Here is a 24011-nt window from a genome sequence, read left to right as displayed (position 1 = left end):
TTTTAAAAAATTATATATCATTTACTAACAAAAATTAAAATTACAAAATACACCAAAAAAAATATCAAAAATATAATAAACATTACAAAAACTCTACTCCAAAAATAGAGTGAAGGTACAATATTACTTCAAAACTGTACATATACTGAAAAAAATGAGAGGATTTGAAGATGTGTTGGAGCCCCTCCTCCTCCCCATGTTTAGTACACCCCACTCCATAAATGCAATGGGTTGGAGATGATCTTATTTATGATATATAAGGTTTTAAATATTATTATTTATTATTTTTTAAAAAAAAATATTATACTATTAATTTAATTTGTTGGGTGCAAATTCAAATCTCAGAAGTTGTGGTCCAAGTGAACTCCACTCGTACGAAACTTTTTGGAGAATATAAAAACAAATCCGTGTTGGTCCAGTCCCAACATAATTAATTTTTATAATCTTATACTCTCTCCGTCCATTGGAAGGGTGACATTTGGTTTTTGAATATAAATTTTTTAATATTAGTATTATATTGAATTACATTAAAAAAGACAAAAATACAATTACTAAATTAAATATTAATAATAACTTTGTTTTGAAATTGAAAAAAAAAAAATAGTAAATTGGTCGGAGGAAGTATCAAATACTATTTATTTGCTTTTACTATTTATACAAAAAATAAAAATAAAAAAAATCTCAGTGCATCTCTATTCACATATTTAAAGGTAGGTAGGTATAACTAAGGAAGTTTGGTTCGCTTAGACAATTTTCAATTCATAAACTCTATTTATCCAATTTTAACTCTAAGGGTGTGTTTGTTTGGGAGAGTGGATTGGATTTGCACTATTTATCCAAATTTTTTCTCCAAAAAATCAAATCAAACACCTATTTTTCATTTTTTTTTATATTATACTAAAAATCAATTTTACATTCAAAACATCATATCAACACATATTTATATCTCATAAAACTGTTCAAATTCAAAATTTTTACGATTCAAATCTCAATTTAAAATCCAGACCCCCAAACAAATACACCCAAATATGTAAATACAGTAATTTAACTTTAATCATAATTTTATTTTTCATTTTTATTTTTCAAATATTTAATTTTTCCAATTATTTTAAACAATTTTTTATTTTTATAATTTAAAATAATTTTTTTTAAAGTTTAAAAATAAATAAATTAATTAAAAAATTAAAAAAAATAAAAAATATAGGAGCAAGGCGGCCTTGGAATAAATAGAGTGGAATATAAACAGACAACTTCTTCTTCTTCTTCTTCTTCATTAACAAGTCTGGCCTGCGTAGCGTAGCGTCTCTGAATTGAGTTGACTGACACTGACGTACGTACGTACATTCATAAATTCGTTCCTGTTCATGTTCATGTGCGGTGGTTCAGTTCAGGTGTAAATCAGTGCTGTAAAGATTCATTCGATTCCCCAATCCAATCAAATCCAATAAAGCAACAGTTGGCACTCACTCACTCACTCACTCACTATTCTATTCTATTCAATCCCCTCCCCTCCCCTCAGATAAACAATTTCATGCCTGCCTTTGTGAGTGAGTGATGATGGCATTGCTGCTTGCTTGCTAGATTGGATTCTTCCTGCCCTGCCCGGGTGCAGGTAGTAAGCATCACCAGTTCACAACAAAAACGCTGTCTGTATGTATGTGTACGGCTGGCTGGCTGGCTGACTGAACCCCCAAGGACTGGACAGGACCGGACCATTCAATTATTGTTGTTATTTAGCGCAGCACAGCACGGGTCTTTGTTTTTTACTTTTCCATACATTCTTCCTCTTCCTCTTCCTCTTCCTCTTCTTCCTCTGCAACCGCAACACACATTCCACTCACTCACTCTCTCATTATCAATACTGCCCCCAAAAACACAAGACTCTGGTCGTGCATTGACAGAGACACAGAGATAAGCAAGCCCGCCTCGACTCCATTCCATTCCGGGCTCGCTCTTCTTCTTTTCCCCTGTGGTTTGTTGTTGGAAGAAGAAGAAGATTGGAGGTGATAGAGATGGGGATGGCGACGCTGCTGCTGCTGCTGCTCGTTGGTACTTTGAGCTTCGTCAGTGCGTACACGGATCCAACTGATGGTCAGGGATTTAATAATTTGCTCGCTTGCTTGCTTGCTGTTGAGATGACTGACAATGCTGATTACTACTACTACTTATTATTTTAATTAATATAATATGCGTAGGATTGTATAAATCAATGCTGTGAATCAATATCTATATTAATTTATGTATGCTTTCTTTCTCTCTTTTTCTTATCATTCTTTTCCTATATTATAGTAACTTTCATCTCTCCTTGTGTCTGTCTGTTATAACTTGTTAAGCAAGCACATGCCACAATTTTCCTGAACCTATTAGTGTTCATTCTTAAATTGTTTGTTTCGTCAAGAGTTTGATTATATAATATATTTACATGTGCACACAGCTGCCACTCTCAATCTATTGTATACAAGTTTGAATTCTCCCCTACGACAACTTACCAATTGGAAGCCGAGTGGCGGTGATCCTTGCACAGAAGCCTGGAGGGGAGTTGCCTGCTCCGGCTCCAGAGTCACCCAAATGTTACATCTTTTTTATTTCAACCTTCTTCTTTTTCTTTTATGTCATTCCTTTTATTCTCCATGGCAGCCGCACCACACTAGTCTGATTACTGACTAACTGACTGACGGACCTTTTCTTGTTTTTGTACCATTTTGTCAGCGATTTATCAGGACTTGGGCTTACTGGTAACATGGGATTCCAGCTAGATAAATTGACTGCTGTTACTGCATTGTGAGCCAGTTGAATTTCCAACAACTTCTTTTAACAGAAATTTGAGGTTCCCCTGACCTGATGATGATATGATGTAATCATGCAGTGACATAAGCAACAACAATCTTATAAACCAGATTCCTTATCAACTTCCTCCTAATGCTCAGATACTGTAAGCTTCATTCTACTTTGGTTTTTGTTTTTATTACTTTTTGTTTAAGAAAAAATAATGTAATAATTATTTAACTTTTTAGTATTATTTTTCAAATGACTTGTTTGCTGTTCATCTCTGTATTCATTCTCACAAAGCAGAAACCTTGCTGGTAATGGCTTCAGTGCTGATCTACCCTTTTCCTTGTCGTCCATGACTTCTCTAAAATATCTGTCAGTCAAGCTGCAAACTCGAAACATATTCTATGCTCCAAAATGACTTGTTGCTGACAAATTACAGCACTCTGCTATAACAGTAATGTGAGTCACAATCAAATCCAGGACCAAGTGAATGTTCAGTTCAACTCACTCACCGCTCTCTCCACATTGTAAGACCAGTTACTGCATCACACAGTATCTATTCCATTTTGGTTGCAGAAAATTTGGCAGTGCCTACTCTTTCATAACTATGGATATGTCTCAGCTATTATGATTCTATTGGTTTGATACCTGCTATATAGAAAGATAGATGTATTATGTTCATGCTTCAGGGATCTGTCTTATAATGCCATGGCGGGTGATATACCTCAGAGCTTCCAGTCTATGACAAGTTTACATGATTTGTAAGTGGACTACACTTCTCTTGTGATTTTAATTCCTCGATTACTAACTTGATCATCATGCAGGTATTTGCAAAATAATCAGTTTACTGGAACCCTTGATGTCCTTGCTGATCTTCCACTAAAGAATTTGTGAGTTACCTTCACACTAATGTACAAGTCTTCAGGGAAATATGTACATATATACGGAAAAGCTAGATCTGTGTTTTGCCACTTTCAGGAATGTTGAAAACAACCGTTTTACCGGATCAATACCTGAGCTCTTGAAAGGCATAAACCTGCAGTAAGTGCTTTGACTTACATTTAATTCCACACGCATTTGCTCTTGAAAAGATCATCAGTCTTGTGCTTTCTGATTCACTTAACAGTGCAAAAGGTAATTCATTCAACACTGGGCTTGCACCTCCTCATCAACCAGGAACTCCACCAGTCAGGGTGCCTAACAGCAGTCGCAGATCCACAGGCAATCAAGATAGTGAAAATGGAGGAAGTAAATCTGGTCTAGGCGCAGGTGCTATTGCTGGAATAATTATCTCTCTTTTGGTTGTTGGAGCTGTAGCAGTATTCTTCATCATTAAGTGGCAATTCAGAAAGTCGTCCACAGACACTGAGAAGCTCTACAACCATCCTTTTGTAAATCGAGCTTCCAAAGAAAGACAAGGTACATTGAGATTAGCTCTAAAATAAGTAGCTTACAAAATTTTGTTGTGCTGCTAGTAACGTTCTCTCTCTCCAACCCCTTATGTATTGTCTGCAGAGATTGATCCTGTACAAACACCATCCAGAACTGGAGCAAATGCCCATGAAAATCCTGTTGTTATAAATCTGAAGCCTCCTTCCCTGGCTCAGAGTAGACCATTTGATGACGAAGATGGTGCATTTGCAATGCCTGTTGTTTCATCCAACAAAGTCAATAAAGCGCCAATTGATGTAATGCATTTTTCAGTAGCAGACTTACAGATAGCTACGGATAATTTCAATGCTGAAAATCTGATTGGCGAAGGATCTATTGGCCGTGTTTACAGAGCCCGGCTGAATGATGGAAAGGTATGGTGTATTTTTACAGTTCCATAGAATCAATTTAACTGATTGACGACATGTTAGAAGATACTGGAAAGTTTGCTTCCCCCGGAATGATGAGAACCATCACTCTATCTACTGCACTCATGTCAACTGTCTAGTTAACGGCCTCGAACATTTTGGGGGACAGATTCTTGCCGTGAAGAAAGTTAATTCATCTGTTGTGGCCAATTCTGAAGATTTCTTGGAGATTGTGTCAGAGATTTCGAGGTTGAAACATCCAAATGTAACTGAGCTCGTTGGATATTATTGTGGGCATGGACAACACCTGCTCCTCTATGAGTTCCATGAGAATGGATCTCTTTATGAACATCTGCATCTTCGTGATGAATTTAGCAAGACTATAATATGGAGCAAACGTGTTAAGATTGCATTAGGAACTGCAAGAGCGCTAGAGTAAGTCTGATGATGGATTGACCGCCTATCTTGTTTAAATAATTTCACATCTCTATATCCATCCACCCTTTTTTTTCCCCCAATACATGTACAAATCCTGTTACTAATTTCCCTTTTACAAGCAATTTCCTGTTACTAATAGCTCCATCTGCCACAGGTACCTACATGAAGTGTGTGCACCTGCAGTGGTGCATAACAATATAACAACAGCAAACATTTTGCTTGATATGGATCTGAATCCCCATCTTACAGATTGTGGGTTGGCAAGATTTGTCCTTGAATCTGATCAGGTAGATATATTCAGGTTCTTACAACTTTTACCATTGGTTGGTGCAGCTTGGCCTTGGGATTGTTGATAGTTTATTGTGGAAATTGGACTTAAATAGGGAAGTGTTCCACCATTAGCTTGCCAAAAGGTACAACTGTCTTCCTTGCTTTCATTATAATCTTAATGATCTGCATGGAGCATTTGCAGGCACGGGGCTACAGTGCACCTAAAGTCAGCATGTCTGGCCGACGTACAGTTAAGAGTGATGTATACAGCTTTGGAGTTGTGTTGCTAGAACTTCTTACAGGACGCAAACAATTCGATGGGTGAAGAATGCTCCTTTTTTATATTATTATTATTTTTTTTTTTTTCTGTGTCATCAAGAATCTTGAGTGAGTGTGATTAATTTGTTTCGGGATGCAGGTCAAGGCCAAGGTCTGAGCAATCTTTAGTTCAATGGGCAACACCCCAACTCCATGACATTGATGCTCTCTCAAAGATGGCCGATCCTGATCTGAGTGGGCTCTATCCAATCAAATCTCTATCGAGTTTTGCAGAAGCAATAGCCTTGTGTGTCCAGGTAACTGTTGTGGTTCTCACTCTTGCTATATATATATATATTATTATGATTATCAGGTGTATAATATGAAGTGTGACTAACCAACCAACCAAGTGGCGGTTTCATTCCCGACAGCGGGAGCCGGAGTTTAGGCCTCCAATGTCAGAAGTGGTCCAAGCCTTGGGCGGGTTGGTGCAAGGAGCAAAGATGAGCAAGAGAACGCACGGGAGGCAGAGTGAGAGTGAGAGTGAGCAGGGTGGTGCATCCCGAGCTGCTGCTATAGTAGGGGTAGTAGATGGAGGAGTGTGCTAAACTTGCTTGCTAGATTGTGTGCTCATCAAGAGCCTTCTTGCCTTTAGATAGATGATAGATTATCGATCCAGAGACACTGTCTGCCTGCCATCAACAAGAATACTGAAATTTTGAAATTGTGATACTCCCTCCAGGCAGGGCAGTGGCCATCAGATATATAGATGGATATATAAATCATGATGTTGGAAGGCTTTCACAATTGGGGAAATTTATGGTTGGGTACTGCTGCTGCTGCTCCAGTGGTAGTGTTGGTGCATTTTGAAGGGCATACATAACATATTCAATTGTGAGGAGGATCCCATCATTTGAATTTGAAGATTCACATCAGATGCGATGTTTTGTTGTTCAACACACCATGATTATGCATGCTGTGCTGCTCACCTAAAACAAACAAGTAGTAGTTTACATAATGATGATGGAAGCAAGAAAGCATGGAGAGGTGTTTCATCATGATCATTATATACTATAATTAATTGATTAGCTAGAGAGGTAGAGATCACTTATTATTAAACCACAAAATAAAATCCATCATTTTGTCCCAAGCAACACAACACCTCTACTAATTATTTCAAAGAGGGAGAGAGAGCTAGCTACGTAAGTAACATGCACTCCCTTTTTTGACTCTTTTGACACTGCCGTTTATTGTTGTTGTTGTTGTTAATGTCTATTTGGAATTGGAATTGGAATTGGATAGGAAGGAGCTATCTCCTTTTCCTACATGTATAATGTATGTATATATACACATAGCAAAGCTTGAAAAAGGTTTTACCATGATGCTCCTCAAAGACAAACAAGAATCAAACAATAATATTCATGTCTGTCTTTGAAAATCTATGCATGGTAATAGGAATGATGATAATTACCATTTGCAGACATATGTGGGTGGGGTTGGAGTTTCTTGGATAGACAGACATGATGATGAAGAAGAATTATTGGGGTTAATTAATTAATTAATTTCCACCACATGGCATGCCAATTGCCATTGCCATTGACAGTGGGAGAGTTGAAAGTCTCCTCCCAGACCACTTATGCAATAAAGAAGAACACTAACAATAAGAATAATAACAACAATAATAATAGTCTGTCGTTCTATTCTCATCTCATATCATTATCATCCCTTTGAAATCGAGGGAGCTTCTTCCATCTCTTCTTCTTCTTCCTAGTAGTAGTAGTAGTAGTAGGTAGTAGTAGTAGTAGTAGTAGTAGTAGTATGCTCCTCCTATTCACATTGACTCACTCACTCGCTGTTCTCCTCTTTCTTTAATAAGAGCTCTAGCTCTTGTCACTCTCACTCTCACTCTGCTTCCCAGTTCCCACCACCACTTGCATTCATCAATCATCCCACTTCTTCTTTCTTCCTCTCCTACCTTTCCTTAGCCTCACCTCACCTCACCTCACCTGACCTTGCCTTCTTCTGGAATCTCCTCTCTCTCTCTCTCTCTCTCTCTCTCTAGTCTCTCCCTCCCTCCCTCCCTTACATTCCTCCAGAATCAGGCTGACTTAGAAACCTTACACCATTGTATTTCTACGGTACCAACCATACTCTTATGATTGAACTTGTCCATCTCCATCTCCATCTCTGAGTTCCTTGTGCGCGCGCGGATTGATCTCCTTCCTTGATTTGATCCTGGTCAAACCCACATGGCCCAGCCCAGACGTGGGATGCACTCCACAATGCTGCTGCTGTTGCATGCAAAATCTTATCTTGGTTTCCTTCCGACTCACTCACTCACTCAGTAATATTATTATATGTACATAGAATCCCTTGGTTGGTTGGTTGGTTCAAGATTGCATTTTTAGGAAATCGCCTTCCTTAAAAAACTCTGGAAATCTCCTTCGAATCCTGCCTGCCTGCCTCAATGCATTCATTAATCAGAGCTCTAATTTAATCTTTTTTCGTATCAAAATCCCCGATCCTATCGACCACTTCCTCACTCCAGCCCCCACTGAAATTGAAATGGCAAGTGCGGACAATGGCGGAAGATTTGGGGACACAGGAGTGATTGAGCTGACAGGGAAGGTCGTGGCGGTTGCACTTGTCCTCCTCTTCTTCATCGTCTTCTTCGTTTTCTGTCTTCACATCTACGCCAAATGGTTCTGGTACAGCCGCCAAGACAACCCCCCGACCACGACCCCCACCAGACGACGACAGCGACGCCGCAGCAGTCTGGATTTCGCGGGTGGAGACGATGAGATGGCGATTGTATCCTCCTCCTCCTCCGCCGCCGCCGCCCTGCGCCATGGCCTGGACCCTTGGGTGCTGAAGAGCATACCGGTTGTGGTGTTTGATCCCAAAGATGATGGGTTGGAGTGCGCGGTGTGCTTGTGTGAGGTTTCGGAGGGCGAGAAGGCGAGGCTTCTGCCCAAATGCAACCATGGCTTCCACGTTGACTGCATTGATATGTGGTTTGAATCGCACTCCACGTGCCCTCTCTGTCGAAACCCTATCGACTACGATCCCAATCAGGTGTTCAATCATCGTCCCGGCGCTGCTGAAACTGTGACAGATTCGGAGGAGAATCCCTCCTCCTCCTCCTCCTCAGGAGGCAATGTTAATGTTAATCATAATCATGTTGAGCAGTCGACATCTCCCAATTTCCCTACCAATGTGTTGGTCTGGGGAGATGAGAGTCAAGTGAGGACTTTTAGTCCTAATTGTACTGTGGAGGAGGAAACCAGCAGCACCCATCATCATCAACCCAATACTGGCGTTGAAGAAACAGAAGCAGAAGGTGCAGCTGAATCTGAATCTGAACAAGCTTCGTCGATGACCTCCACCTCCACCTCCACCTCCAGCATCAGCATTATTATTATTCCTAATCCTAATCCTAATCATACTAGGCAGATGAGTGAAGAAGAAGAGGAGGAAGAACAGAAGGTTCCAGCAGTGGCGGCCACGAGGAGGCTGAGGTCACTCAAAAGGCTTTTGAGTGGCGGGGGCAACAGAAGAGTAAACCATCATCCATCCAATGCTACTAGTCCAAGAAATTTGGATCTGGAACAAGGCAGGCAGGCAGCAGCAATAGAGGAGAGGAGAGGAGGTTGTTAAACTTGATGATTTCTTCTCCATACGACATACAGCTTGATCTGATGTGATCTGATGATGCATTTATTTAAGACAGCAGCGCAGCTGGGCGGTAATACTGAATGATGCCTGCAGCTAGTAGTTACGTTTTTAAGGTGTTGGATCAAGATTGAATTGAATACATACATAGATACATATATATAGAGAGAGAGAGAGAGAGAGTGACAGACAGACAGAAGCTTGTTGTTTTTGTCTCCTGATGGCACCTGTACCTGTCTAGACATTTACCAATCAAACATTCACTACATACGTGTATGTGTATGTGTATGTGCATGAGAAAGGATATAGGAGAGGAGAAGAGAAGAGAGGATTAAAGCTGATGGTAAACAAGTAAGGAAGGAAGGAAGGCCCCAAGGCAACCAGCCACCGAACCAACACAAGTCTTCCTTCTTTGAGCCAGGTAATTGAATGGTTCATTCTGCCATTCAATTCAACACACGCCACTACTTCCCTTCCCTTCCCTTCCCTTCCTTCACCCCACGCTATACTATACACTTACTTCCCATAACATTTTTCTTCTTCTTTTCTTAGGCGCTAGAAATAATATATATATATATAGAATTCAACATATGTTTGTTCGTTAGCTTCCACACTCCACACAATTCCCCATGGTTGCTGCTGCTGCTGCATCACATCAAAGCTGAAGGAGAGGGAGGGCCATCACTGCAGCAAAAATCAACACCAGCAACAGCAACAACCATGTCGGGAAAGATCGCCTCCTCTCCTGCTGCTTATTCAACTCTTTCGGGGCCTCTCCATTTTGGCCTTCCTCCTTGCCTCCGCGCTTCTTTAGTGTCGATCCAGACTTTTCATCTTGGGCAGGGGATTGAACTTGAACCACCTCCTCAGCCAGCTGCTCAGCTGCAATCTGCTCTTCATACTTCTCTATGTATTCTGGAAATAGCTTCCTGAACGTTGGACTGGAGCAAAACAAAAAGGCAAAAAAGAAAAATCACAAAACACAAACAAGCAACTGCAACAGTAGGCCGTAATTCATTTTCCATTCATCATATGTGCAGCAGCTCAACAAAATCATCCATCTTTTAAACAAACTCACATTTTACAATTGAAGGCCAGAGAAGCTTTTGCGAGCCTCTGCTTCTCTTCGTCTGTTGTTGAGACACTGCCTGTGGTAGGGCTATTGTCCATCTGCAAAAAGATAGATCACCAGAAGCATCCTTGTGTCAAAACTATTTAACAGAGAGACTTAAATTATTAAACTACAATAGGGCATCAATAAAAGGATTCAGCGTCAAACCAAAAAAACGCAAACTCGGGGACTGCAGCTAAGAAAGAAACTCACCATGAACGAAAGGAGCCCAGTCAATATACTGCACGCATATAAATTGAATACATCAGCACAGGAGACAAACAAAACTTGGTTAAAGGAAGAGCAACACATTCCCTGTTAATGGGTAGTACCTTGAGACAGACCACATGGGGTTCCAACTCTCTGGATGGACTGAAAGAGAATCCACATGAGTGGTGTGAAACAAGAAAATCATTGAGATTTACATAGCCATATTTCCAACTTACAATCACTCATCGATAGGCATATCTTCTTTTGTGTCATAAAGCGTCCATTCGGAGTAGTCATACTACAAGGTAAAGACCATTTCACTCAATGAATACACTATAAATACCCCAGAATAATATCTAAAAGTTCATCCATACAGTTTTCTAAGTGCAATGTTTATGGATGTAAAACAACCTAATTCCTGGAGGTTTAAATGGGTATTCTGGTGGAAATTTTATCTTCCCATAGTAATATCCACCTAGAATGATCAACAAAAGCAAAAAAAAAAACAAGAAAATTAAAAGAAAAGAAAAGAGTCATCAATGTCAAAAACAAAGTACAACTGAAATGAAACTTCATGCATGTGCCAAACACACACACACTCAACCATATCAGAAAGTGAAATATATAATCAAATAAAATAGAGGAACCAAAAACCTGCAAAGGGTGTTCCTTGACTTCCTTCCAACACATAATCTGACCAAAAATTCAGAGAACAGGATCATGTGATCAGATGAAATAGCCATTTGAATACATACTTGGCATTTGTCACAGGAACAATTTTCTTACAGGTATGGTCAAAGACAAACACTGTTTATAACATGATTTCATAATCAGAGCTTTCTAACATCAGATCATATGATACACTTATATATGCATTTCACGGTTCTCCCCGTATACATTGGGTCATTGATTTCTAACCCAGCCTCACGCATGAGGATTTTAGCACCCATTTGCATACAAATATGTTACTTGCAGCCTGCATTTGATAGGGTCTCATTTCTGGAATATAAGTAAAATCTCAAGGTTGAATCAAAATAATATCCTTACATCTATGCTACATATTTATATTCAAAGATATTCAACTCTCTTTTACACTAGCATAAAAAAGGTGAATGTTGCCAAACCATACAGAAACCAGAAACAGGAGCCCTGGAAAAAACAAAAATGAAAATAGACTTACGCCACTCAAGGATGTCATTTGGCAGCGGCCGTGCCACCACATTTGAAACTGGTTCCTAATATGAATAAAACAAACAATGGTTAGCATATAAAGACAGAATTTTGGCCATTAATAGCCATTAGGACAAGAACCAGAAATAAAGAACTGACAATGAAGTGATACACAAGCTCATTTTTATTGGGCGAGAAAAAGGGCAAGCCCAGAGTTTTGCAACAATTTTAACATTTGTTGCCAAGATGTTTTTCCTCAGAGCTTTTTAATTGTTTCAAAGTCAATATGAATAGTAAATGGAGTTTAACAGAAAGATAATTTGCTTCAACCTAAAGTTTCAAGAGGTGATAGAGAATTTACCTTACAGAGCGCTCTATACTCCTTTTGGAGGCGCTTAACACATGCTTTTTCAGCCATATTTATGTGTTATATCAACAATCAGAAAAGATAGAGTTTCAGCAGTTATTTATCTTGTGACCACCTCAAACAGGACGTTCCCCTGTCAATTAGAAGTAACTAAAAATTTGCAAAGGAATCTATCCGTGATTTCTAAAAGTAGCCAATAAACACGAAATACTATCATCAACTTTACATTAGTTCCAAGCAGAATATAAATATAATAAATCCACAATGTTGATATACAGCTCTAACTCCTGAGACATGTAATTGCAGGTGTGTCAAATCCTCCAAAGTTAATGATCTGAAGAACAAGAAGAAATAAAACATATAACTAACTAATTTACGCAACATGCACATTTGAGATCCACATACACTACAGCAAGTCGCAGCAACCAAAAAGTATAAGCTTGACCGAAGAGACTTTCATTAGAAACTGGTATGCCATCTTTTGGCTAATTCATGCACCCACTACCTGAAGCAGATTGTTACCAGAAGCAATTGAGTCCAGCCTTCCTGGTTTTCCTTTATTAACAGTAAGTATTAACATGCACACTGATCTATTGTAACTCGTGCACCAGTCACATTCTTCAATTTCTAAAATTCACCACTCTCTATAAACAACTAGTTTCTTGGGCATCCTAATTTTACTATTGCTTCTTGAAACCACTGCTCTAGGGTAGTAATTGTAATGGAAAATGAAATTTGAAATAAGGAAATTTGAACTCAGATTGCCAGGAATATGAAGGGACTTAATGTATGAGTGTTTGAATCCTCAAACTAATTAGGCATACCGAAAACATTTCCTCCAACTACAACTAACTTCACCACTCTTCTTCCCCAAAATTACACTACTGCTTACACCATTACCGATGCTATTTAAAAACGATCGTTTACACAGCACATTCATCTTCTTTCGGAAGTTGACTCGGATTCAAACGTTACAAAAACATTAGAAAAACAAGGCACTTTAACGATATAATACAACGCCAAAGGCAGCCGAATAAAGTGAATTCCAAGATCAAAACCCGAAAAATCGCCCATAATCGCAATTTTACAAATCAACGCATTCGCAAATACCCGAGCGCCCGCAACTGAACAACAGATAGATTTATTAAAAGAGATAAAAGTAATGCATACCGGCAGGGATCGGGAAAGGCAAATCAAATCAAATCAAATCCAAGGAAGTGAACAAGAGTTGTTGGAATATGACAAATCCAGTGCAAATAATCAGGGGAGTTGAACGGTTGAATTAATTGGCATAGGGTTGGGAGGCGTTGAATTTGAGGGCAGGGGGGCAGGGCAGAGCGTTTTGGGGTTGGAGGCGGATTCGGGATTCGGGATTCGCATTCGCATTCGCATTCGCCATTTGTTGGAGTTCAACGCGTTGGCTGTGCCTGTGGGGCGTGGGCCGTCCCGCCCCGTGTGTGTGTGTGTGTTCCTACGAGCAATTCTGAGAAGACAGCTTTAACCCTGCGAAAGTCGACGTGGCAATAGAGAAACAAGGGCAAATACGACATCTTGTTAAATGCTAGCGCTAATAATTTGACTGGGCAAAATTATCAGGTGCGTTTCACAGTGTATGGTAGAAGAAGTAGTAGTAGTAGTAGTAGTATTAGTTAGTAATTTTAAGTTGATTAAATTATGGAAATAGTAAAAATTTTATTAACGAAGATGCATACAGGTTAGCAATGGTGTAGATCCACTGCAACTGCAATTAATTAACATTAGTGTAAAAATGTTGGGTAAAGAGAACCCAAATCCATGGCAGTAAAAATGGGTTCAGTACAGTTAGCCTGACTCAAAGATTGGTAACAAAAATGGCAGGTCCGTCCATATGATGACTGTCAGTCACACGTCACAAAGGGGATGATATTCTTGTTCTTCAAGCTAAAACTCAAGCTTGTGCGTGTCTGACATTAATAGATAAAATACAAAGCAGTAACAATACGACAGGGCTTTGCCAACCCAAATAGATCCATAGCTTGTGATTGCTTGATTACTTTTAATTTAAACACCAAAGTTTTCTTCCCCTAAATCAAAACTTTGCAGATATAATAATGATGACGATCACGTGCCTCCACTGCATGCAGCTGAAATTTTGAACCTGGAAGTTTGCCGGTCCGGTCAAAGAAGCATCACCATCACGTGATCCAACTTGCATAGGATTCCAACAAGATCTTCCAAGCCTACATGTATATATGTATGTATGTATGCATAAATCTCAACTCAACACAAATCATCTTTAAATCTCATCATAATAAGCCTGCCTGTGCTGTTTTACCAAACCAACAATCTCCCAAATCACAAACATATATGCCCGCCTGGTGCCTGTCTGCCTCATCATTCCCTAATAATACACCTCCCCCTTCAATCATGAAGTTCCCTCACCTTACCCTCATCTCCTCTTTCTTTCTCACGCTTGCCATCCTTTTGCATTTTCACATACAGGGAGCACAAGCAGCACGGTTCCTTCAGGCGAAGAAACAAGCTACAACGATCACAGCATCATCATCTACACAGACGCTCCACGGTTTGCATATAAAAGAGAGAAATCCATACAAGAAAGTGAACTCAAGCTTCCGAAGAATACCTCCAAGCAGATCAAATCCTACGCAGAACAAGTAAACTTCTAGTTTCCAAAAGTTCGTGCCATTTTCCTCCATCAGATGTTTCACTCAGATATCATGTTGTCTTACCAGGTCCAAGCCCCCATAGAACCAAAGTGGATAACATTGTTGGCAGAAGAGCCTTTGTATGAGAACTGTGTCTTTTACAAAGTACAGTGTCGCCCTTTTCCATCTTCGAATGTATCCTATATTGCAATATTAACATTTTGTTGTTCAATGCAACTCCTAGCTCAGGCAGGGGAATACAACAGTTTTTGGTTATGTTTGCAAAGGAAATTCCTCCCTCTCTAATTTACGAGCTAAACTAACAACAAAAACAACACAAAAAATAAATAAATAAATAAATGAAAATAAAAAGGAAAAAAGAGGTTTGCTGACTACTCATGTCAGTTGAAATGTGCAGCCTCAACCACAGTTCCTAGCTTTCAACTTCTGGTCGAAAGATTTGATTAGCCATCTCTTCTGCGTTTCCTCTTGTTCTTAATAGATAATCCCTCACCATGAAGATCTTCAGTACCATGAGAATTCTCTGCAATGCCGCCAGACGTCTTTACTTTTTGTTTTTTACTTTTGCCTTTTATGAAAGTATCATCATCTTTGGGAAGGCCACTGCCTCCTGGCACCTGCTTATTTTCTGCTTTTTTGCGTTTAGCAGAACCTTGGTGAGCCAGAAATGGAGCACCAGATTTGTGAGAAAAGCTAGAAGAAAATCCATCGTAAATCTCCTTCCTCATGCCCTTTAGCCCTTCTGCCTGTGATTTGGAATGAGTGCTAGAAAGAAAATTTCCACTTCGAGAAGACTGAGTATCCCTAGGTCCAAAGGCTTCATAGAATTCTTTGTAAGCAGACTCTCTTGTGGTTTGTCTTGATCTCCATTGATCTGGCCGTTTCGCAAATCTATCATTACAAATAATGGTCAGAAGACTATTAGCAGCAAATTCTGTTTTAAAAAATCTTAAACTTGTTCCAGAGAAAAGAAACAAGAATCAACCAGAAGGAAAAAAACAAAACAATAATTTTATATCATTCTTAATGAGTCGAGGAATATAAATTAATGAACAGAAAATAATAACAAATATGAAGCTCTTAAGCAATGATGTATTGATGTGTTGCTTGAAATCAATACCCAGATGAAATATCTGGAGCCCAATAATTGTATAGTTCCCATGGCTCAAGATCCAAGTCAAGGACATTTCTAGTATTTAAATGTATGTCAGCCACTCGTTCTGCTGCTTAAACACAGCTTGTCCACAATCTAAGCTAATATTTTTCATATCACATAAATGCTAGCATCAACTAGAATATGCTAGTGAATGCTAGTGATGGGAAGAGCCATAAGCTAACCAACAATGTAACTGCCCGGATAAATTTAGTTAAGAGTCACATTCGTTCAACCTTTGCATGCCTGGGCAAAGACACAGAGCCTAAAGAGTTCCTAAACTTAAAAGGCACGAGGTCAAATAGAAAAGAGTAACACACAGAAAATTCAATAAAGCAATAACTGTGCTTACCCCTCGGCATCAAGTTTCTTTAGAAGGTAAGGACCCTGCTTGGTCTTGGATAGCTCTGTCTGGAATGGTAATAGTTCTGATACAATTGTCTCTCTCATGGACATATTGCTGGCGTTAAAGCACTTCTCAACAGTAAAAGAACCAGAAGGAAGCACAGATAGCTCTCCAAAATGTCCTTGCAGCCTTCAATACATTGATGCAATAGCACAGACAAATACTTACAGTTATTATCAAGTACGTGACATGTGTCTAATAATAGTAAACTAGAAGATTAATAACCATATACCTATATATGATATATTGTTATGTATAGCCTATGTTATTCTTAGGATCATAGTAGAAGATTTAGTTAGTTGCAAAGTCTTTCTATTGATAGCATATTACAAAAACTGTTGAGCAGCACAGCAATTGCATCAATACTGATCAAGTTGAGTATCATTCTCAACAACACAAATTAAAGCCACTGCAAACTAAAATAGTTGCAATTATAAAACAGGGAGGAGAATAAGGCAGTTTCTCAACGTACTTGATAATTAGCTTGCGCTTTCGCTTAGTTGAAGCATTTGACGTCACAAAAGCCTCAATAACACGTGCACCAGCAGGGTCTTTTGATGCTTCAAGAACCTGATTATCCTCTAATGATGTGATGCTTGTTATATAAGATTGGATAAACTCCTATAATGTAAAAAAAACAGCACTTAATGTCAGCACCTTAAACTCGTAAAAAACGGGATGAAAGCAACACCGATATCTGAAGCATTAAATTTCTAGATTAGACGATGAAACTTACACCAGGGGAAAGGGGGGAAAGGAAAAAGAAGCAACAAGAACTATAAAAAGTTCATAGATGTCTAAATATAATGCAAAAAATGAGAACACATGAACATGCATGTAAGAAATAGATTTCCATTCATAAACCAGGAAAGCCAACCGAATAATATTTCAACTCATACACTGGGAAATCTGAAAACCGTCTGTAGAAGCAGAGAACCAAGAACATGCATTTTGACACCACTTGGCCATTTCCAGTTGGCTTTATCACTGCAGTATAAGTAATTGTCAAGAAATAATATACGAGGAACAATGCATGCAGAGGGCTCGTTGGTCGAACAAACTGCATCAGCAAGGGCTTGACAGCACTGTTAACAAAACAATCAAAAGGTTGGTCAGACATTAAGAAGAAGACTATCTAGTTCACAACAAAAGGAATTTAGAGAAAGCTGAAGTCTGGGTCTACATGCTAAACTTATCACAAGATGGTCAGAGAGAACAAAAATATATTACAAAGAAAACAAATACCTTGCTCTCATTGATCTGGAGCCTTTGGCTTGCTGCTACAAGAGCTGCAACAACCCCAGACCTACCCATTTCCAGCATATCCTTAAATTTAGAATCAAGTTCCTCTAGCATCATCGTTATCTGTATTGAGAAGAATGTTACTAGATAATAATCACAGAACTAAAAGTTGCTGCTGAGACTACCATTAAAATCATGATAACTGAGTAAAGGATTTATGTATATGATTTCTAAGCAAATTTGAAAGGCTTGGTTGACATACATGCTCTTTATTTCTTGCATGAGAAATCAATGCTTGCAGAGCAAAGTTCCCACAGGGATGTGCTGACAACCTAAATAAAGAACTCTTGAAAACTTTAGTGAAGATTTCACTATATAGGGAATCAGGAGCCACTGCCACGATGACCTGCAAAAAGAAAATGCATTTTGAGGGGTGGAACTGTGGAAGTTATAAGTGAAAGTTTGCATAAAAGATGGTAGTGTCCTTTAGAATCAATCTACTATTTCACTTTCCATTATATATTGAAAGCCTACAGTAAAGATGATGTTGCCAAGAAGAATCTAATAGTATGTTCTTTTATCACATTTTCATATATTTCTACCATTCATAAAAAAAATTCCTCCAAAAACATCAAATCAATCATCAATTTTTCATTTTCTATATTATAATAAAAATCAATTTTACATTCAAAAGATCACGTCATATAACTATTTCAATTAAAAAAATTTACTATTCAAATCCCAACAAAAAATCCAAATCTCCAAACAAACACACCCTAACCAAACTTCCCCTTCACAGGAGGAAAAGGATGATACCACACTCCCAACTGTGATTCTTTCAGTAAGGCCTTACATATAAGCTAAGACTAATCATGTTTTACAACATATGAACACACATTTTGACATGGTATTGACCATTGAGTTGGCAATAAAAGGAGAAAAATGAGCCTAGTTGATATCTTCAAAAGGAGGTCATAACTCTTAAGATTTCATTACATTACTTAGTTGCACAGTTATTAGAACTGATTCTTGGGTTCCATTTGTATCTCAATATATTGTGTTAGAGTCGCATGCTGCAAGGTAATGCTTTTGAAAGTAGTTGAATACTAAAAACTGATCCTAAATTTCTAATATTCATTATATAAAATGTATTATTTATCAAATTATAAACCAATCAAACTTAAAAGATATTTTGTTGAAAATTATCACCTCCATTAGATGACTGTAAGCATTTTCTTCCACCAAGCGTAGAATCTTTTTAGCTTTTTTTGCTTCGATAAGGTTCCCTTCTACACCATTGTCCACATCACAGCTGAGGAGAATAGGTATTGTATGGAATAAATCTTGCTCACTTCCAGCAAGTAACTTCAATGCAGTCTGGAAGTAGAAATTTTAATTATGAAAGGTAAGACAAATACAATGAATTACATTAAGACTCTACCCTAAGTGATTGAAAGCCTCCAATAAGACAGATACTGTGGATCTCATTCCACCATAGAAGTGTAGCCAAATTACATAGCAATGCTTATCATTTAATATAACAATAGAGATTAGTATTGAAGTGGTCAACAAAGGTAAATAAACTAGACAGGATAAGCTTACAAATCCACACCGAAAATTAATTTGCTCCAATTAGCAATTCAATGCATTAAAAAGATGGGAACACATACCTGTAGAACCAAACTGCTGAACTGATTTACTTGAAGAACACCTATGTCTACTCTCGAAGGGTTTACCATCTCGGATATCAGATATTTTAATTGATTTGGGAAGGGTTGTGTCTGTTGAGATTTATTACCATCTAATTGAGATGACTGAAAATTCAAGCGTTCTGCCAGCACAGTTGATGATTGCAAGCTATGAAACTCCGGTGAGTCTATTGGGACTCCTTTACAAAGACAAAGAAGTCCCCTGATGACATGTGATCCATAACAATTGCATATCATATCAATAGGATTGACCAAAATTGCCTGGCAAGAAAGAAGATTGCAGAGGAAGAGAGAATATAGTAAATCAATTGCAAATACAACACATTCACGCGGTAAAGTACATTGCGAGAAATATATTTATTCAAAAGGAAATGTGCTGCATTATAAGCAGATCATATGCCTACTAAATATTATAATATAATAAGTCCAAATAACAAGAAGCACGTCCCATGTGGCATTTTAGCAATTTTGGTTAAGATACCAACTGCAATAACTAATGAGAATCGTATCATTAATGATACGCCTGGTACCTGAATTAATGTGGATAGCGTCTCTTCAATGAGAGAGTGGTTGTCATCGTCCTCAAGATGCCTTGCTAGAGACTTCAGGGCAGTTTCAACTACATGAGAACCAGACCTGTCCATACATATGTAGGCCAAATTGTTTCCACAGCTACGCAGAAAAGCACAAAGATTATCTAAAGAACATCCTTCAAGGAGTGTTTGCATAGTATGGCTGATGATATAATCAGTTGCAAGCTCTACTTCTTTCCCTCTCGCTTCTTCCAACGCATTACCACATATGACAGATCGCTCCTCCAGATCCACTTCACTTCCTTCAAGTACATTTGAGATCTCTGTAAAGTACTTGGCAGTGTCTGGGTCAACCTGCTTCCTGCAATCAAAGCAGTTTGAGTAGAAATTTATGTGGAGTACATGCACAATATTGAAAACACCCATTCCCTCACCACCAACAACAAAAAGCAATACCTGATAAACGATGCCTGAGATGCTGAAGCTGTATTTTCTTTTACTGATTTTCGAGATATTTTAGCCGTGCCAGGCACTCCAGCTGATTGAGTTTCGGTTGAAACACCTCCATGAAAGTGGGCATCTTTCTTACTTCCTTTCCTGCCCATTTTCCTTACTTTCATAGCCTGGATATGAGAAGATTTCTCTTCACCAGTCAAGAAGCTTTCCTGTGATAAATGAGTAGATTTATGTTTCCTCAATGGCAATGCTTTCAAACCAATGGCAACCATAGCAGCATGCTCCAAACGGCCCTATACCATGCATAAGACACTTAGTAAATACCCATATGTAAGTTGCAGGAAACTTGTACAGAAAGGAGGAAATCAAGCCTCTTTTAATTCTCTTTTGACTCAAAACATTCAAGAAACTAAATCCAAACCTTGGAAAGCTGAATGCAATCTAATAAGAAGATTAAAAAAAAAAAAAAAACTTAAGCTTTCCACTAAGATAATAGAAACAAAATAACCAAAGTCGATGGCAATTCAGCTACGGAAACGCATGGAGAAGCAAAGGAACATGTAAGGAGCATACAACGATTATGCAAATTCTAGCGAAAATAGGTAAAAAGACATGTGCTTGAATAGCACAAAGTATGAAAATCATAGAGCACGGACCGCAATGAGAGAGCGACGTAAAGTTTGGAAGAGGCGGTGGGCGGTGGACGGTGGACAAGCAGTCGGCTGGCCTGGCAGTGGCTCCTCCTCCTCGATCATTCATGCCCTTATTAGTGGTGTTGTTGTTTTGGTTGGGCCAGCCACTGTGGAAAGCCCATTAAGAAAGAGAGCCCAAATTCTTTTTAAGTGCAACATTATTAATTTATCCTCATGATGGATATATATATATATATATATATATTGTCCATCAAATTAGAAATGTTAAGTAATATACTAGTCCATATTGGAAACAGTTAAGTAAAGAAGAAAAAAGCAACACGTTTGAAAGACAAGTAGCTAGCTAGTCAAAGTATATATGCAAACATATTAACTATGGATTTGATTAGAGTGAACCACTGCCAGCCAGTCCAGTGGACAGTGGTGTACCATCATGTCCAATACCGCACTACTAGTTTATTTGACAATGATTTGTTTGTTATGAAATCCGATTCAAGGAAATAAATAAATTATTAATAATTAGAAACAAAGAATATCTGTCTGTTATGTTAGCTAGCTAGCTGCTACCCACCCCCTCCCCCCGAATAAGCCATTAATTGAGGAGACAATAATATATGTATATATATATATATTTGATTTTATCCTTTAATCTTTCGCACAATTGGTCTGCACTCCATACGGGTAGGGTAATGTTTAATTATAATTCAGTCTCTATTTTAAAATAATTGGTCTGCACTCCTTCATTTACATATTTAGTTTAATATTAGTCCCTATTTTAGTTTTTCTTTAGTAAAAATTGAATGTACCTCTAAAGTATTTTTAAATGCTTTCAAATTTATTTTATATACTTACCACATATTATGTTTAAATTTGTCCACGTAGCTCCGAATCTCCGGTTTAATAGTTTTCGAACCTTTTGTTACGGTTTATATATTTGTCAAAGTGCAAACTACTTGTTCAAACCGCCGGTTTACGGCTTCAACCGGCGGTTCGGCCATTATTTTTTTAAAAAATTTTAAACATGCACGCCGGCTGCGATTGTGGATTATAGAATGTTATGAGCGGGCGGCGACCGTGAAGAAGAAGCATGAGGCAAGAAGAAAAAAAAAATGAAAAAAAGAAAATACAAAAAAAAAAAAAAAAAAAAAAAAACGAACCCTTGTAACTATAGCTACGGTGGAATGTGGAGAGTGGATGTTCAGAGCTAAAATTGTATATTATATACTTGTAATTAAAATTACTATATATAATTAAATTATTATAAAAATAAAGATAATATTAATATTAATAAAAATAAATAATTATTAATTATATAATAATAATATACATTATTTTGTTTATTTATATTTTAGATTTTGTATTTCTTATCATACAATTATATTTAATTTAAACTATCTAATACACATTAATTTCTTAAAATTTAATTTTGTTTATTTTAATTTAAAATTTAATTTGATTTAATTACTTAGTAAATTTATTATTTTAATTACTTTTATGTTGTACAACCTTAGCAATTATTATTTATATGATTTTATATAATAAATAAATAATAAAAATATCGGAATGAAATTAAAATCGAAAATAATATTTTTGAATAAATTTTTAAATTTAGAAAAACTTAAAAAAGGAAAAAAGATATTAAAAATGAATGTACATAAATCGGCGGTTCAAACCGTAACCGTCAGTTTTTTAAACCGCAATCGAAACCGTCATTCAGAATGTTCGGTTTTGGTTTGACATTTTGATAAACCGTACTGACGGTTTGAACTGTTTTGGTGTACCTGATATAACCAGGTTGGAGGTACAACATAGCTGCTCTAGAATACTCACCTGCTTAGCCGAGTCATACCTTATGCTTATATGTCATTGACCAAAAATTGTTGTGTGCGCTACAGTGTGAATTAATATGTAATAGATCTAAATATTTTCAATTTGTGATAGCAATCATGTACTCTAACAACCAATATAATTCAATTTAGTCACTTATGACTTTATTAGACATCTACTAGTTGAGGTTGGACTATAAATGTACATATATCATACAACCTATCCAAGTCATTTTTTACTTGGTTAACCATTCATAATAAATATGTGTTGTTAACCTTTTCTGACAATTTGAGGTGTCACAGGAAGACTATGATAATGAACGCATCCTTAGTTACCGTCAACAAATGAATATTTTGAACAAAAAATTATTGTTCTCCAACCACATGTTATTGGAGCATATATGCTCTTTATTGAAGCATATGAGACTATTATTATAAGTAGTTAAGATCTGACCTAAGGTATATCGATATTTTATGTAGGTACATAAGAATGTGATATGGGTACAAACACCTACATGCGAGGTATAAATAATGGTTTCGTAGATATTATTTGGGTATTATCAGGTATCTTCAAGTGTAATTAATTTCAGTCATTTTTATGGAGAGGGTCAATTTGCATACTTGGTGAGAACACTTCCTCTCTCAGCCTTGGTGAACTAAATGTTGTTGTGTGTTACATTGTGGATTACTACGCAATATGTTTAAAAAATAATCAATTTGTGAGAGTAGTGATGCATGAGTAACAACCAACAAACTTAACAACGTCACTTCTTACTTATTTTGCCATCTATAGTAAACATGTGTTCTTTTCTTTGCTTACATATCAGGGAGTCGTGAGAACACAATAATGATAAATTTATCTCTGATTACTAAGAGCAATTGAATATGTTGAACCAAACACGATCTATTTTTCCAACCATATATAACAAGAGCATATATACGCGTTAACGGAGTATATGACTTTATATCGGAAGTACATAACAATTACACTAGGGTATATCTTTAGTGCATATATGCAACAATATCCTCGAAGTACAAACACCGGTAGTCAATGTATAATTGGTGGTTAATTAAATATTATATATATAGCTGTAGTTATTTTAAAATGAAGATGATATTAATCAATTTCCCAACGAATAAGACAATTAAAGCACTCCGTGGGACCACTACCTCTGTCTGTGAGGTATATGGTATATGCATAAATGTTTATAATGTGTATTTAAATAATTTATTTTTTATATATTTACTTTTTAAGTGTATTATTATAATTAGAATTGTTGAATAAGAAAAAAAAATGACT

General features: G+C 37.4%; 4 protein-coding genes across 9 annotated transcripts; 2 read left to right on the top strand and 2 right to left on the bottom strand.

The window, feature by feature from the left end:
• Positions 1 to 1285: 1285 nt before the first annotated feature.
• LOC127262874 (protein STRUBBELIG-RECEPTOR FAMILY 7-like) lies at positions 1286 to 6344 on the top strand. The gene is made up of 16 exons (XM_051291718.1): positions 1286 to 2091; positions 2435 to 2570; positions 2710 to 2781; positions 2867 to 2932; positions 3073 to 3144; positions 3228 to 3299; positions 3462 to 3533; positions 3597 to 3662; positions 3751 to 3813; positions 3899 to 4191; positions 4288 to 4577; positions 4741 to 5006; positions 5164 to 5296; positions 5482 to 5600; positions 5698 to 5854; positions 5969 to 6344. Exons 1-16 carry the CDS (start codon positions 2013 to 2015, stop codon positions 6143 to 6145), a joined length of 2133 nt encoding a protein of 710 aa, XP_051147675.1. The 5' UTR covers positions 1286 to 2012; the 3' UTR covers positions 6146 to 6344.
• Positions 6345 to 7333: 989 nt separating this feature from the next.
• LOC127262872 (RING-H2 finger protein ATL3-like) lies at positions 7334 to 9336 on the top strand. The gene has a single exon (XM_051291715.1). The coding sequence runs from the start codon at positions 8103 to 8105 to the stop codon at positions 9192 to 9194; it is 1092 nt and encodes a 363-aa protein (XP_051147672.1). The 5' UTR covers positions 7334 to 8102; the 3' UTR covers positions 9195 to 9336.
• Positions 9337 to 9515: 179 nt separating this feature from the next.
• Positions 9516 to 13529, bottom strand: LOC127262873 (ubiquitin-conjugating enzyme E2 34-like). 2 transcript variants are annotated; one of them, XM_051291717.1, is made up of 11 exons: positions 13238 to 13529; positions 12294 to 12401; positions 12062 to 12200; positions 11711 to 11765; positions 11185 to 11223; positions 10942 to 11005; positions 10767 to 10828; positions 10653 to 10692; positions 10534 to 10561; positions 10288 to 10379; positions 9516 to 10150 (listed from the first exon to the last, which is right to left on the bottom strand). In XM_051291717.1, the coding sequence occupies exons 3-11, from the start codon at positions 12116 to 12118 to the stop codon at positions 9865 to 9867; spliced, it is 723 nt and encodes a 240-aa protein (XP_051147674.1). In that variant the 5' UTR covers positions 12119 to 12200; positions 12294 to 12401; positions 13238 to 13529; the 3' UTR covers positions 9516 to 9864. The 2 variants fall into 2 exon arrangements, with proteins under 2 accessions (XP_051147674.1, XP_051147673.1); XM_051291716.1 differs by lacking the exon at positions 12294 to 12401 and having other exon boundaries at positions 13238 to 13528.
• Positions 13530 to 13782: 253 nt separating this feature from the next.
• On the bottom strand, positions 13783 to 21022 carry LOC127262871 (pumilio homolog 23). Of its 5 annotated transcripts, none has more exons than XR_007841321.1 (12): positions 20889 to 21022; positions 20233 to 20525; positions 19774 to 20137; positions 19205 to 19504; positions 18744 to 18911; positions 17797 to 17940; positions 17538 to 17657; positions 17192 to 17377; positions 16765 to 16913; positions 16239 to 16421; positions 14691 to 15624; positions 13783 to 14612 (listed from the first exon to the last, which is right to left on the bottom strand). XR_007841321.1 is itself a non-coding variant. In XM_051291711.1 (11 exons), exons 1-11 carry the CDS (start codon positions 20985 to 20987, stop codon positions 15177 to 15179), a joined length of 2454 nt encoding a protein of 817 aa, XP_051147668.1. In that variant the 5' UTR covers positions 20988 to 21022; the 3' UTR covers positions 13783 to 15176. The 5 variants fall into 5 exon arrangements, 3 of the variants coding, with proteins under 3 accessions (XP_051147668.1, XP_051147669.1, XP_051147671.1); XR_007841322.1 differs by having other exon boundaries at positions 13783 to 14588; XM_051291711.1 differs by having other exon boundaries at positions 13783 to 15624.
• Between the last annotated feature and the right edge of the window lie 2989 nt (positions 21023 to 24011).

This window comes from Andrographis paniculata, unplaced genomic scaffold (genome assembly GCF_009805555.1).
Source record: "Andrographis paniculata isolate CXL003 unplaced genomic scaffold, ASM980555v1 Contig66END, whole genome shotgun sequence".
Classification (NCBI taxonomy): domain Eukaryota; kingdom Viridiplantae; phylum Streptophyta; class Magnoliopsida; order Lamiales; family Acanthaceae; genus Andrographis; species Andrographis paniculata.
This window is presented reverse-complemented; position numbering and strand designations above follow the sequence as displayed.